Here is a 13,548-nt window from a genome sequence, read left to right as displayed (position 1 = left end):
AGTGTGACGGGCAGTCTCTATCACAACGCACGTCCTGTCACCTCCCCCCCTCCCCAGTGTGACGAGCAGTCTCTATCACACGCACGTCCTGTCACCTCCCCCCCCCCCAGTGTGACGGGCAGTCTCTATCACACGCACGTCCTGTGTCACCTCCTCCCCCCCCCCCAGTGTGACGGGCAGTCTCTATCACACGCACGTCCTGTGTCACCCCCCTCCCCCCCCCCCCAGTGTGACGGGCAGTCTCTATCACACGCACGTCCTGTCACCTCCCCCCCCCCCCAGTGTGACGGGCAGTCTCTATCACACGCACGTCCTGTCACCTCCCCCCCCCCCCCCCAGTGTGACGGGCAGTCTCTATCACACGCACGTCCTGTGTCACCCCCCCCCCCCCAGTGTGACGGGCAGTCTCTATCACACGCACGTCCTGTCACCTCCCCCCCCCCCCAGTGTGACGGGCAGTCTCTATCACACACACGTCCTGTGTCACCCCCCCCCCCCCCCAGTGTGACGGGCAGTCTCTATCACACGCACGTCCTGTGTCACCTGCTCCCCCCCCCCCCAGTGTGACGGGCAGTCTCTATCACACGCACGTCCTGTCACCTCCCCCCCTCCCCAGTGTGACGAGCAAGTCTCTATCACACGCACGTCCTGTCACCTCCCCCCCCCCCAGTGTGACGGGCAGTCTCTATCACACGCACGTCCTGTGTCACCTCCTCCCCCCCCCCCCAGTGTGACGGGCAGTCTCTATCACACGCACGTCCTGTGTCACCCCCCCTCCCCCCCCCCCAAGTGGCTGACGGGCAGTCTCTATCACACGCACGTCCTGTCACCTCCCCCCCTCCCCAGTGTGACGAGCAGTCTCTATCACACGCACGTCCTGTCACCCCCCCCCCCCAGTGTGACGGGCAGTCTCTATCACACGCACGTCCTGTGTCACCTCCTCCCCCCCCCAGTGTGACGGGCAGTCTCTATCACACGCACGTCCTGTGTCACCCCCCCTCCCCCCCCCCCAGTGTGACGGGCAGTCTCTATCACACGCACGTCCTGTCACCTCCCCCCCCCCCCAGTGTGACGGGCAGTCTCTATCACACGCACGTCCTGTCACCTCCCCCCCCCCCCAGTGTGACGGGCAGTCTCTATCACACGCACGTCCTGTGTCACCCCCCCCCCCCAGTGTGACGGGCAGTCTCTATCACAACGCACGTCCTGTCACCTCCCCCCCCCCCCCCCAGTGTGACGGGCAGTCTCTATCACACGCACGTCCTGTCACCTCCCCCCCCCCCCCAGTGTGACGGACAGTCTCTATCACACGCACGTCCTGTGTCACCCCCCCCGTGTCACCTCCCCCCCCCCGTGTCACTCACTGCCGCAGCTCCTCCCTCATTAGGTCCCAGCGTCCGAGCCCGGTGGGGTATATGGGCCACACCGCGGGTCCTCCCTCCCAGAAGGTCCAGGCCGGGTACATGATGTCCTGATAATCCGGCGTCTGCCAGGGAGACCGAGGGGGACAGAGACACGTCAGAGACACGTCAGGGACACGTCAGGGACACGTGTCACGAGCACTGGTGCATGTCTGCCTCCCTGTGACCTCATTACATCTCGTGAGGAAAACAAGTAGCGGCAGCGTCACTATTAACCACGGCTCCGAGACCGACGCGCGCGCGGCACTATCCGGGCTCACAGACCGCCACAGGCGGGGAACCTGCATGCACTGAGCGCTCTGATTGGCTCAGGCTGTTGCCATGGATATACCGCCTGTTCACTCCCCTCAGCCCTTGGAATGCGCCATCGCCCGCGATGCGAGGGGGGGGGGGGGTTTGTCATATACACACTGATGGGCCACGGTTAGGATAACAGGGGTACACGTGTGGGATCCCCCCACAGATCCCGCGTGTTTGTCATCCTCTTATTAAATAACAGATGGACTTCTGTATCAGGGTCACAGAGGAGGCCCCGTGTGCTACCCGCGCTCCCTCGCCGCGCTCCCTCGCCGCGCTCCCTCGCCGCGCTCCCTCGCCGCGCTCCCTCGCCGCGCTCCGAAACATGAGCATTAACGGTTAGTTATGGAAACATTTTCTTCACGTCCTATTAAAACGTCCCCCCCCCCCCCTCTCCTCCCCCTCCACTGCCATTTCCCCCGAGTTATAACCCGCAATTTATTTCTGAAACAACCACTGCAAAGGCTAGCGAAGCTGTTGTATCGCCGAGCGCTCTCCGTCGGGTTAGACCTGGCTGAGATATTGTGTCACAGTTCGATAATACACAGGTTGGTGTTTCGGGGGTGTGGGGAGCGCAGGATCAGACAGCGAGGGACGCAGGCGGTGCAAACCGGTTTCCCAATAAAATCTGGAATCTTCCATGTGAAACGCACAAGTGGCAGGTACAGTCAGGCGCTGTGTAATATCCTTCCCCGCTCCCGTGCAGGTACAGTCAGGCGCTGTGTAATATCCTTCCCCGCTCCAGGTACAGTCAGGCGCTGTGTAATATCCTTCCCCGCTCCCGCGCCAGGTACAGTCAGGCGGTGTGTAATATCCTTCCCCGCTCCCGCGCAGGTACAGTCAGGCGCTGTGTAATATCCTTCCCCGCTCCCGTGCAGGTACAGTCAGGCGCTGTGTAATATCCTTCCCCGCTCCAGGTACAGTCAGGCGCTGTGTAATATCCTTCCCCGCTCCCGCGCCAGGTACAGTCAGGCGCAGTGTAATATCCTTCCCCGCTCCCGCGCCAGGTACAGTCAGGCGGTGTGTAATATCCTTCCCCGCTCCCGCGCCAGGTACAGTCAGGCGCTGTGTAATATCCTTCCCCGCTCCCGCGCAGGTACAGTCAGGCGGTGTGTAATATCCTTCCCCGCTCCCGCGCAGGTACAGTCAGGCGGTGTGTAATATCCTTCCCCGCTCCCGCGCCAGGTACAGTCAGGCGCTGTGTAATATCCTTCCCCGCTCCCGCGCCAGGTACAGTCAGGCGGTGTGTAATATCCTTCCCCGCTCCCGCGCAGGTACAGTCAGGCGGTGTGTAATATCCTTCCCCGCTCCCGCGCAGGTACAGTCAGGCGCTGTGTAATATCCTTCCCCGCTCCCGCGCAGGTACAGTCAGGCGGTGTGTAATATCCTTCCCCGCTCCCGCGCAGGTACAGTCAGGCGGTGTGTAATATCCTTCCCCGCTCCCGCGCAGGTACAGTCAGGCGCTGTGTAATATCCTTCCCCGCTCCCGCGCAGGTACAGTCAGGCGCTGTGTGTAATATCCTTCCCCGCTCCCGTGCAGGTACAGTTAGGCGCTGTGTAATATCCTTCCCCGCTCCCGCGCAGGTACAGTCAGGCGCTGTGTAATATCCTTCCCCGCTCCCGCGCAGGTACAGTCAGGCGCTGTGTAATATCCTTCCCCGCTCCCGCGCAGGTACAGTCAGGCGCTGTGTGTAATATCCTTCCCCGCTCCCGCGCAGGTACAGTCAGGCGGTGTGTAATATCCTTCCCCGCTCCCGCGCAGGTACAGTCAGGCGCTGTGTAATATCCTTCCCCGCTCCCGCGCAGGTACAGTCAGGCGCTGTGTAATATCCTTCCCCGCTCCCCCGCCAGGTACAGTCAGGCGGTGTGTAATATCCTTCCCCGCTCCCGCGCAGGTACAGTCAGGCGGTGTGTAATATCCTTCCCCGCTCCCGCGCCAGGTACAGTCAGGCGGTGTGTAATATCCTTCAACGCTCCCGCGCAGGTACAGTCAGGCGCTGTGTAATATCCTTCCCCGCTCCCGCGCAGGTACAGTCAGGCGCTGTGTAATATCCTTCCCCGCTCCCGCGCAGGTACAGTCAGGCGGTGTGTAATATCCTTCCCCGCTCCCGCGCAGGTACAGTCAGGCGCTGTGTAATATCCTTCCCCGCTCCCCCGCCAGGTACAGTCAGGCGCTGTGTAATATCCTTCCCCGCTCCCGCGCAGGTACAGTCAGGCGGTGTGTAATATCCTTCCCCGCTCCCGCGCCAGGTACAGTCAGGCGGTGTGTAATATCCTTCCCCGCTCCCGTGCAGGTACAGTCAGGCGGTGTGTAATATCCTTCCCCGCTCCCGTGCAGGTACAGTCAGGCGCTGTGTAATATCCTTCCCCGCTCCCGCGCAGGTACAGTCAGGCGGTGTGTAATATCCTTCCCCGCTCCCGCGCCAGGTACAGTCAGGCGGTGTGTAATATCCTTCCCCGCTCCCGCGCCAGGTACAGTCAGGCGGTGTGTAATATCCTTCCCCGCTCCCGCGCAGGTACAGTCAGGCGCTGTGTAATATCCTTCCCCGCTCCCGCGCCAGGTACAGTCAGGCGGTGTGTAATATCCTTCCCCGCTCCCGCGCCAGGTACAGTCAGGCGGTGTGTAATATCCTTCCCCGCTCCCGCGCAGGTACAGTCAGGCGCTGTGTAATATCCTTCCCCGCTCCCGCGCCAGGTACAGTCAGGCGGTGTGTAATATCCTTCCCCGCTCCCGCGCCAGGTACAGTCAGGCGGTGTGTAATATCCTTCCCCGCTCCCGCGCCAGGTACAGTCAGGCGGTGTGTAATATCCTTCCCCGCACCCGCGCCAGGTACAGTCAGGCGCTGTGTAATATCCTTCCCCGCTCCCGCGCCAGGTACAGTCAGGCGGTGTGTAATATCCTTCCCCGCTCCCCCACAGGTACAGTCAGGCGCTGTGTAATATCCTTCCCCGCTCCCGCGCCAGGTACAGTCAGGCGCTGTGTAATATCCTTCCCCGCTCCCGCGCAGGTACAGTCAGGCGGTGTGTAATATCCTTCCCCGCTCCCGCGCCAGGTACAGTCAGGCGGTGTGTAATATCCTTCCCCGCTCCCCCGCCAGGTACAGTCAGGCGGTGTGTAATATCCTTCCCCGCTCCCGCGCCAGGTACAGTCAGGCGCTGTGTAATATCCTTCCCCGCTCCCGCGCCAGGTACAGTCAGGCGCTGTGTAATATCCTTCCCCGCTCCCGCGCAGGTACAGTCAGGCGGTGTGTAATATCCTTCCCCGCTCCCGCGCCAGGTACAGTCAGGCGCTGTGTAATATCCTTCCCCGCTCCCGCGCCAGGTACAGTCAGGCGCAGTGTAATATCCTTCCCCGCTCCCGCGCCAGGTACAGTCAGGCGCTGTGTAATATCCTTCCCCGCTCCCGCGCCAGGTACAGTCAGGCGCTGTGTAATATCCTTCCCCGCTCCCACGCAGGTACAGTCAGGCGGTGTGTAATATCCTTCCCCGCTCCCGCGCCAGGTACAGTCAGGCGGTGTGTAATATCCTTCCCCGCTCCCGCGCCAGGTACAGTCAGGCGCTGTGTAATATCCTTCCCCGCTCCCGCGCCAGGTAGTCAGGCGGTGTGTAATATCCTTCCCCGCTCCCGCGCCAGGTACAGTCAGGCGGTGTGTAATATCCTTCCCCGCTCCCGCGCCAGGTACAGTCAGGCGCTGTGTAATATCCTTCCCCGCTCCCGCGCAGGTACAGTCAGGCGGTGTGTAATATCCTTCCCCGCTCCCGCGCCAGGTACAGTCAGGCGCAGTGTAATATCCTTCCCCGCTCCCGCGCCAGGTACAGTCAGGCGCTGTGTAATATCCTTCCCCGCTCCCGCGCCAGGTACAGTCAGGCGCTGTGTAATATCCTTCCCCGCTCCCACGCAGGTACAGTCAGGCGGTGTGTAATATCCTTCCCCGCTCCCGCGCCAGGTACAGTCAGGCGCTGTGTAATATCCTTCCCCGCTCCCGCGCCAGGTACAGTCAGGCGGTGTGTAATATCCTTCCCCGCTCCCGCGCCAGGTACAGTCAGGCGGTGTGTAATATCCTTCCCCGCTCCCGCGCCAGGTACAGTCAGGCGGTGTGTAATATCCTTCCCCGCTCCCGCGCAGGTACAGTCAGGCGGTGTGTAATATCCTTCCCCGCTCCCGCGCAGGTACAGTCAGGCGCTGTGTAATATCCTTCCCCGCTCCCGCGCCAGGTACAGTCAGGCGCTGTGTAATATCCTTCCCCGCTCCCGCGCCAGGTACAGTCAGGCGCTGTGTAATATCCTTCCCCGCTCCCACGCAGGTACAGTCAGGCGCTGTGTAATATCCTTCCCCGCTCCCGCGCCAGGTACAGTCAGGCGCTGTGTAATATCCTTCCCCGCTCCCGCGCAGGTACAGTCAGGCGGTGTGTAATATCCTTCCCCGCTCCCGCGCAGGTACAGTCAGGCGCTGTGTAATATCCTTCCCCGCTCCCGCGCAGGTACAGTCAGGCGGTGTGTAATATCCTTCCCCGCTCCCGCGCCAGGTACAGTCAGGCGGTGTGTAATATCCTTCCCCGCTCCCGCGCAGGTACAGTCAGGCGCTGTGTAATATCCTTCCCCGCTCCCGCGCCAGGTACAGTCAGGCGCTGTGTAATATCCTTCCCCGCTCCCGCGCAGGTACAGTCAGGCGGTGTGTAATATCCTTCCCCGCTCCCGCGCCAGGTACAGTCAGGCGGTGTGTAATATCCTTCCCCGCTCCCCCGCCAGGTACAGTCAGGCGCTGTGTAATATCCTTCCCCGCTCCCGCGCCAGGTACAGTCAGGCGGTGTGTAATATCCTTCCCCGCTCCCGCGCCAGGTACAGTCAGGCGGTGTGTAATATCCTTCCCCGCTCCCGCGCCAGGTACAGTCAGGCGGTGTGTAATATCCTTCCCCGCTCCCCCGCCAGGTACAGTCAGGCGCTGTGTAATATCCTTCCCCGCTCCCGCGCCAGGTACAGTCAGGCGGTGTGTAATATCCTTCCCCGCTCCCGCGCCAGGTACAGTCAGGCGGTGTGTAATATCCTTCCCCGCTCCCGCGCAGGTACAGTCAGGCGCTGTGTAATATCCTTCCCCGCTCCCGCGCAGGTACAGTCAGGCGGTGTGTAATATCCTTCCCCGCTCCCGCGCCAGGTACAGTCAGGCGGTGTGTAATATCCTTCCCCGCTCCCGCGCCAGGTACAGTCAGGCGCTGTGTAATATCCTTCCCCGCTCCCGCGCCAGGTACAGTCAGGCGGTGTGTAATATCCTTCCCCGCTCCCGCGCAGGTACAGTCAGGCGGTGTGTAATATCCTTCCCCGCTCCCGCGCCAGGTACAGTCAGGCGGTGTGTAATATCCTTCCCCGCTCCCGCGCCAGGTACAGTCAGGCGCTGTGTGTAATATCCTTCCCCGCTCCCGCGCAGGTACAGTCAGGCGCTGTGTAATATCCTTCCCCGCTCCCGCGCCAGGTACAGTCAGGCGCTGTGTAATATCCTTCCCCGCTCCCGCGCCAGGTACAGTCAGGCGGTGTGTAATATCCTTCCCCGCTCCCGCGCCAGGTACAGTCAGGCGGTGTGTAATATCCTTCCCCGCTCCCGCGCCAGGAACAGTCAGGCGCTGTGTAATATCCTTCCCCGCTCCCGCGCAGGTACAGTCAGGCGGTGTGTAATATCCTTCCCCGCTCCCGCGCAGGTACAGTCAGGCGCTGTGTAATATCCTTCCCCGCTCCCGTGCAGGTACAGTCAGGCGCTGTGTAATATCCTTCCCCGCTCCCGCGCCAGGTACAGTCACGCGGTGTGTAATATCCTTCCCCGCGCCAGGTACAGTCAGGCGGTGTGTAATATCCTTCCCCGCTCCCGCGCAGGTACAGTCAGGCGCTGTGTAATATCCTTCCCCGCTCCCGCGCCAGGTACAGTCAGGCGGTGTGTAATATCCTTCCCCGCTCCCGCGCAGGTACAGTCAGGCGGTGTGTAATATCCTTCCCCGCTCCCGCGCAGGTACAGTCAGGCGGTGTGTAATATCCTTCCCCGCTCCCGCGCAGGTACAGTCAGGCGCAGTGTAATATCCTTCCCCGCTCCCGCGCCAGGTACAGTCAGGCGGTGTGTAATATCCTTCCCCGCTCCCGCGCAGGTACAGTCAGGCGCTGTGTAATATCCTTCCCCGCTCCCGCGCCAGGTACAGTCAGGCGCTGTGTGTAATATCCTTCCCCGCTCCCGCGCAGGTACAGTCAGGCGGTGTGTAATATCCTTCACCGCTCCCGCGCAGGTACAGTCAGGCGGTGTGTAATATCCTTCCCCGCTCCCGCGCCAGGTACAGTCAGGCGGTGTGTAATATCCTTCCCCGCTCCCGCGCCAGGTACAGTCAGGCGCTGTGTAATATCCTTCCCCGCTCCCGCGCCAGGTACAGTCAGGCGGTGTGTAATATCCTTCCCCGCTCCCGCGCCAGGTACAGTCAGGCGCTGTGTAATATCCTTCCCCGCTCCCGCGCAGGTACAGTCAGGCGCTGTGTAATATCCTTCACCGCTCCCGCGCAGGTACAGTCAGGCGCTGTGTAATATCCTTCCCCGCTCCCGCGCCAGGTACAGTCAGGCGCTGTGTAATATCCTTCCCCGCTCCCGCGCCAGGTACAGTCAGGCGCTGTGTAATATCCTTCCCCGCTCCCGTGCCAGGTACAGTCAGGCGGTGTGTAATATCCTTCCCCGCTCCCGCGCAGGTACAGTCAGGCGGTGTGTAATATCCTTCCCCGCTCCCGCGCAGGCACAGTCAGGCGGTGTGTAATATCCTTCCCCGCTCCCGCGCAGGTACAGTCAGGCGCTGTGTGTAATATCCTTCCCCGCTCCCGCGCAGGTACAGTCAGGCGGTGTGTAATATCCTTCCCCGCTCCCCGCGCAGGTACAGTCAGGCGGTGTGTAATATCCTTCCCCGCTCCCGCGCCAGGTACAGTCAGGCGGTGTGTAATATCCTTCCCCGCTCCCGCGCAGGTACAGTCAGGCGGTGTGTAATATCCTTCCCCGCTCCCGCGCAGGTACAGTCAGGCGCTGTGTGTAATATCCTTCCCCGCTCCCCGCGCAGGTACAGTCAGGCGGTGTGTAATATCCTTCCCCGCTCCCGCGCAGGTACAGTCAGGCGGTGTGTAATATCCTTCCCCGCTCCCGCGCAGGTACAGTCAGGCGGTGTGTAATATCCTTCCCCGCTCCCGCGCAGGTACAGTCAGGCGCTGTGTGTAATATCCTTCCCCGCTCCCGCGCCAGGTACAGTCAGGCGGTGTGTAATATCCTTCCCCGCTCCCCGCGCAGGTACAGTCAGGCGGTGTGTAATATCCTTCCCCGCTCCCCCGCCAGGTACAGTCAGGCGGTGTGTAATATCCTTCCCCGCTCCCGCGCCAGGTACAGTCAGGCGCTGTGTAATATCCTTCCCCGCTCCCGCGCAGGTACAGTCAGGCAGTGTGTAATATCCTTCCCCGCTCCCGCGCCAGGTACAGTCAGGCGGTGTGTAATATCCTTCCCCGCTCCCGCGCAGGTACAGTCAGGCGGTGTGTAATATCCTTCCCCGCTCCCGCGCAGGTACAGTCAGGCGCTGTGTAATATCCTTCCCCGCTCCCCCGCCAGGTACAGTCAGGCGGTGTGTAATATCCTTCCCCGCTCCCCCGCCAGGTACAGTCAGGCGCTGTGTAATATCCTTCCCCGCTCCCGCGCCAGGTACAGTCAGGCGCTGTGTAATATCCTTCCCCGCTCCCGCGCCAGGTACAGTCAGGCGCTGTGTAATATCCTTCCCCGCTCCCGCGCCAGGTACAGTCAGGCGCTGTGTAATATCCTTCCCTGCTCCCCCGCCAGGTACAGTCAGGCGCTGTGTAATATCCTTCCCCGCTCCCGCGCCAGGTACAGTCAGGCGCTGTGTAATATCCTTCCCCGCTCCCGCGCAGGTACAGTCAGGCGCTGTGTAATATCCTTCCCCGCTCCCGCGCCAGGTACAGTCAGGCGGTGTGTAATATCCTTCCCCGCTCCCGCGCCAGGTACAGTCAGGCGGTGTGTAATATCCTTCCCCGCTCCCGCGCCAGGTACAGTCAGGCGGTGTGTAATATCCTTCCCCGCTCCCGCGCCAGGTACAGTCAGGCGCTGTGTAATATCCTTCCCCGCTCCCGCGCCAGGTACAGTCAGGCGCTGTGTAATATCCTTCCCCGCTCCCGCGCCAGGTACAGTCAGGCGCTGTGTAATATCCTTCCCCGCTCCCGCGCAGGTACAGTCAGGCGGTGTGTAATATCCTTCCCCGCTCCCGCGCCAGGTACAGTCAGGCGGTGTGTAATATCCTTCCCCGCTCCCGCGCCAGGTACAGTCAGGCGGTGTGTAATATCCTTCCCCGCTCCCGCGCAGGTACAGTCAGGCGCTGTGTAATATCCTTCCCCGCTCCCGCGCAGGTACAGTCAGGCGGTGTGTAATATCCTTCCCCGCTCCCGCGCCAGGTACAGTCAGGCGCTGTGTAATATCCTTCCCCGCTCCCCGCGCCAGGTACAGTCAGGCGGTGTGTAATATCCTTCCCCGCTCCCCCGCCAGGTACAGTCAGGCGCTGTGTAATATCCTTCCCCGCTCCCGCGCCAGGTACAGTCAGGCGCTGTGTAATATCCTTCCCCGCTCCCGCGCCAGGTACAGTCAGGCGCTGTGTAAAATCCTTCCCAGCTCCCGCGCAGGTACAGTCAGGCGGTGTGTAATATCCTTCCCCGCTCCCGCGCAGGTACAGTCAGGCGGTGTGTAATATCCTTCCCCGCTCCCGCGCCAGGTACAGTCAGGCGCTGTGTAATATCCTTCCCCGCTCCCGCGCCAGGTACAGTCAGGCGCTGTGTAAAATCCTTCCCCGCTCCCGCGCAGGTACAGTCAGGCGGTGTGTAATATCCTTCCCCGCTCCCGCGCAGGTACAGTCAGGCGGTGTGTAATATCCTTCCCCGCTCCCGCGCCAGGTACAGTCAGGCGCTGTGTAATATCCTTCCCCGCTCCCGCGCAGGTACAGTCAGGCGCTGTGTAATATCCTTCCCGCTCCCGCGCCAGGTACAGTCAGGCGGTGTGTAATATCCTTCCCCGCTCCCGCGCAGGTACAGTCAGGCGGTGTGTAATATCCTTCTCCGCTCCCGCGCCAGGTACAGTCAGGCGGTGTGTAATATCCTTCCCCGCTCCCGCGCAGGTACAGTCAGGCGCTGTGTAATATCCTTCCCCGCTCCCGCGCAGGTACAGTCAGGCGCTGTGTAATATCCTTCCCCGCTCCCGCGCAGGTACAGTCAGGCGCTGTGTAATATCCTTCCCCGCTCCCGCGCCAGGTACAGTCAGGCGGTGTGTAATATCCTTCCCCGCTCCCGCGCCAGGTACAGTCAGGCGGTGTGTAATATCCTTCCCCGCTCCCGCGCCAGGTACAGTCAGGCGGTGTGTAATATCCTTCCCCGCTCCCGCGCCAGGTACAGTCAGGCGCTGTGTAATATCCTTCCCCGCTCCCCCGCCAGGTACAGTCAGGCGGTGTGTAATATCCTTCCCCGCTCCCGCGCCAGGTACAGTCAGGCGGTGTGTAATATCCTTCCCCGCTCCCGCGCCAGGTACAGTCAGGCGGTGTGTAATATCCTTCCCCGCTCCCGCGCCAGGTACAGTCAGGCGCTGTGTAATATCCTTCACCGCTCCCGCGCAGGTACAGTCAGGCGGTGTGTAATATCCTTCCCCGCTCCCGCGCAGGTACAGTCAGGCGGTGTGTAATATCCTTCCCCGCTCCCGCGCCAGGTACAGTCAGGCGGTGTGTAATATCCTTCCCTGCTCCCGCGCAGGTACAGTCAGGCGGTGTGTAATATCCTTCCCCGCTCCCGCGCCAGGTACAGTCAGGCGCTGTGTAATATCCTTCCCCGCTCCCGCGCCAGGTACAGTCAGGCGCTGTGTGTAATATCCTTCCCCGCTCCCCCGCCAGGTACAGTCAGGCGGTGTGTAATATCCTTCCCCGCTCCCGCGCCAGGTACAGTCAGGCGCTGTGTAATATCCTTCCCCGCTCCCGCGCAGGTACAGTCAGGCGCTGTGTGTAATATCCTTCCCCGCTCCCCCGCCAGGTACAGTCAGGCGGTGTGTAATATCCTTCCCCGCTCCCGCGCCAGGTACAGTCAGGCGGTGTGTAATATCCTTCCCCGCTCCCGCGCCAGGTACAGTCAGGCGCTGTGTAATATCCTTCACCGCTCCCGCGCAGGTACAGTCAGGCGGTGTGTAATATCCTTCCCCGCTCCCGCGCAGGTACAGTCAGGCGGTGTGTAATATCCTTCCCCGCTCCCGCGCCAGGTACAGTCAGGCGGTGTGTAATATCCTTCCCCGCTCCCGCGCCAGGTACAGTCAGGCGCTGTGTAATATCCTTCCCCGCTCCCGCGCAGGTACAGTCAGGCGGTGTGTAATATCCTTCCCCGCTCCCGCGCAGGTACAGTCAGGCGGTGTGTAATATCCTTCCCCGCTCCCGCGCCAGGTACAGTCAGGCGCTGTGTAATATCCTTCCCCGCTCCCGCGCCAGGTACAGTCAGGCGCTGTGTGTAATATCCTTCCCCGCTCCCCCGCCAGGTACAGTCAGGCGGTGTGTAATATCCTTCCCCGCTCCCGCGCCAGGTACAGTCAGGCGCTGTGTAATATCCTTCCCCGCTCCCGCGCAGGTACAGTCAGGCGCTGTGTGTAATATCCTTCCCCGCTCCCCCGCCAGGTACAGTCAGGCGGTGTGTAATATCCTTCCCCGCTCCCGCGCCAGGTACAGTCAGGCGGTGTGTAATATCCTTCCCCGCTCCCGCGCAGGTACAGTCAGGCGGTGTGTAATATCCTTCCCCGCTCCCGCGCCAGGTACAGTCAGGCGCTGTGTGTAATATCCTTCCCCGCTCCCCCGCCAGGTACAGTCAGGCGGTGTGTAATATCCTTCCCCGCTCCCGCGCAGGTACAGTCAGGCGGTGTGTAATATCCTTCCCCGCTCCCGCGCAGGTACAGTCAGGCGCTGTGTAATATCCTTCCCCGCTCCCGTGCAGGTACAGTCAGGCGGTGTGTAATATCCTTCCCCGCTCCCGCGCAGGTACAGTCAGGCGGTGTGTAATATCCTTCCCCGCTCCCGCGCCAGGTACAGTCAGGCGCTGTGTAATATCCTTCCCCGCTCCCGTGCAGGTACAGTCAGGCGCTGTGTAATATCCTTCCCCGCTCCCGCGCAGGTACAGTCAGGCGCTGTGTAATATCCTTCCCCGCTCCCGCGCAGGTACAGTCAGGCGCTGTGTAATATCCTTCCCCGCTCCCGCGCAGGTACAGTCAGGCGGTGTGTAATATCCTTCCCCGCTCCCGCGCCAGGTACAGTCAGGCGGTGTGTAATATCCTTCCCCGCTCCCGCGCCAGGTACAGTCAGGCGCTGTGTAATATCCTTCCCCGCTCCCGCGCCAGGTACAGTCAGGCGGTGTGTAATATCCTTCCCCGCTCCCGCGCCAGGTACAGTCAGGCGCTGTGTAATATCCTTCCCCGCTCCCGCGCCAGGTACAGTCAGGCGCTGTGTAATATCCTTCCCCGCTCCCGCGCCAGGTACAGTCAGGCGCTGTGTAATATCCTTCCCCGCTCCCGCGCCAGGTACAGTCAGGCGGTGTGTAATATCCTTCCCCGCTCCCCCGCCAGGTACAGTCAGGCGGTGTGTAATATCCTTCCCCGCTCCCGCGCCAGGTACAGTCAGGCGCTGTGTAAAAGGAGAAGACGGGTATGACCGGTGTCCTCTCTCCTGTCCCCTCACCTTACTGAAGGAGAAGACGGGTATGACCGGTGTCCTCTCTCCTGTCCCCTCACCTTACTGAAGGAGAAGACGGGTATGACCGGT

General features: G+C 61.8%; 1 protein-coding gene across 1 annotated transcript in view; it reads right to left on the bottom strand.

Annotated features, from left to right (window-relative positions):
• Positions 1-13,548, bottom strand: part of POGLUT1 (protein O-glucosyltransferase 1) — a gene marked incomplete at its 5' end in the record, with an annotated part of 62,658 nt that overhangs the window by 30,388 nt on the left and 18,722 nt on the right. The window contains one exon of the mRNA XM_075580596.1: positions 1,365-1,486. Within this exon, the coding sequence (XP_075436711.1) occupies positions 1,365-1,486 (122 nt within the window). The remainder of the gene's footprint in view (positions 1-1,364; positions 1,487-13,548) is intronic.

Source organism: Ascaphus truei, assembly GCF_040206685.1.
Source record: "Ascaphus truei isolate aAscTru1 chromosome 3 unlocalized genomic scaffold, aAscTru1.hap1 SUPER_3_unloc_9, whole genome shotgun sequence".
NCBI classification, from domain to species: Eukaryota; Metazoa; Chordata; class Amphibia; order Anura; family Ascaphidae; genus Ascaphus; species Ascaphus truei.
This window is presented reverse-complemented; position numbering and strand designations above follow the sequence as displayed.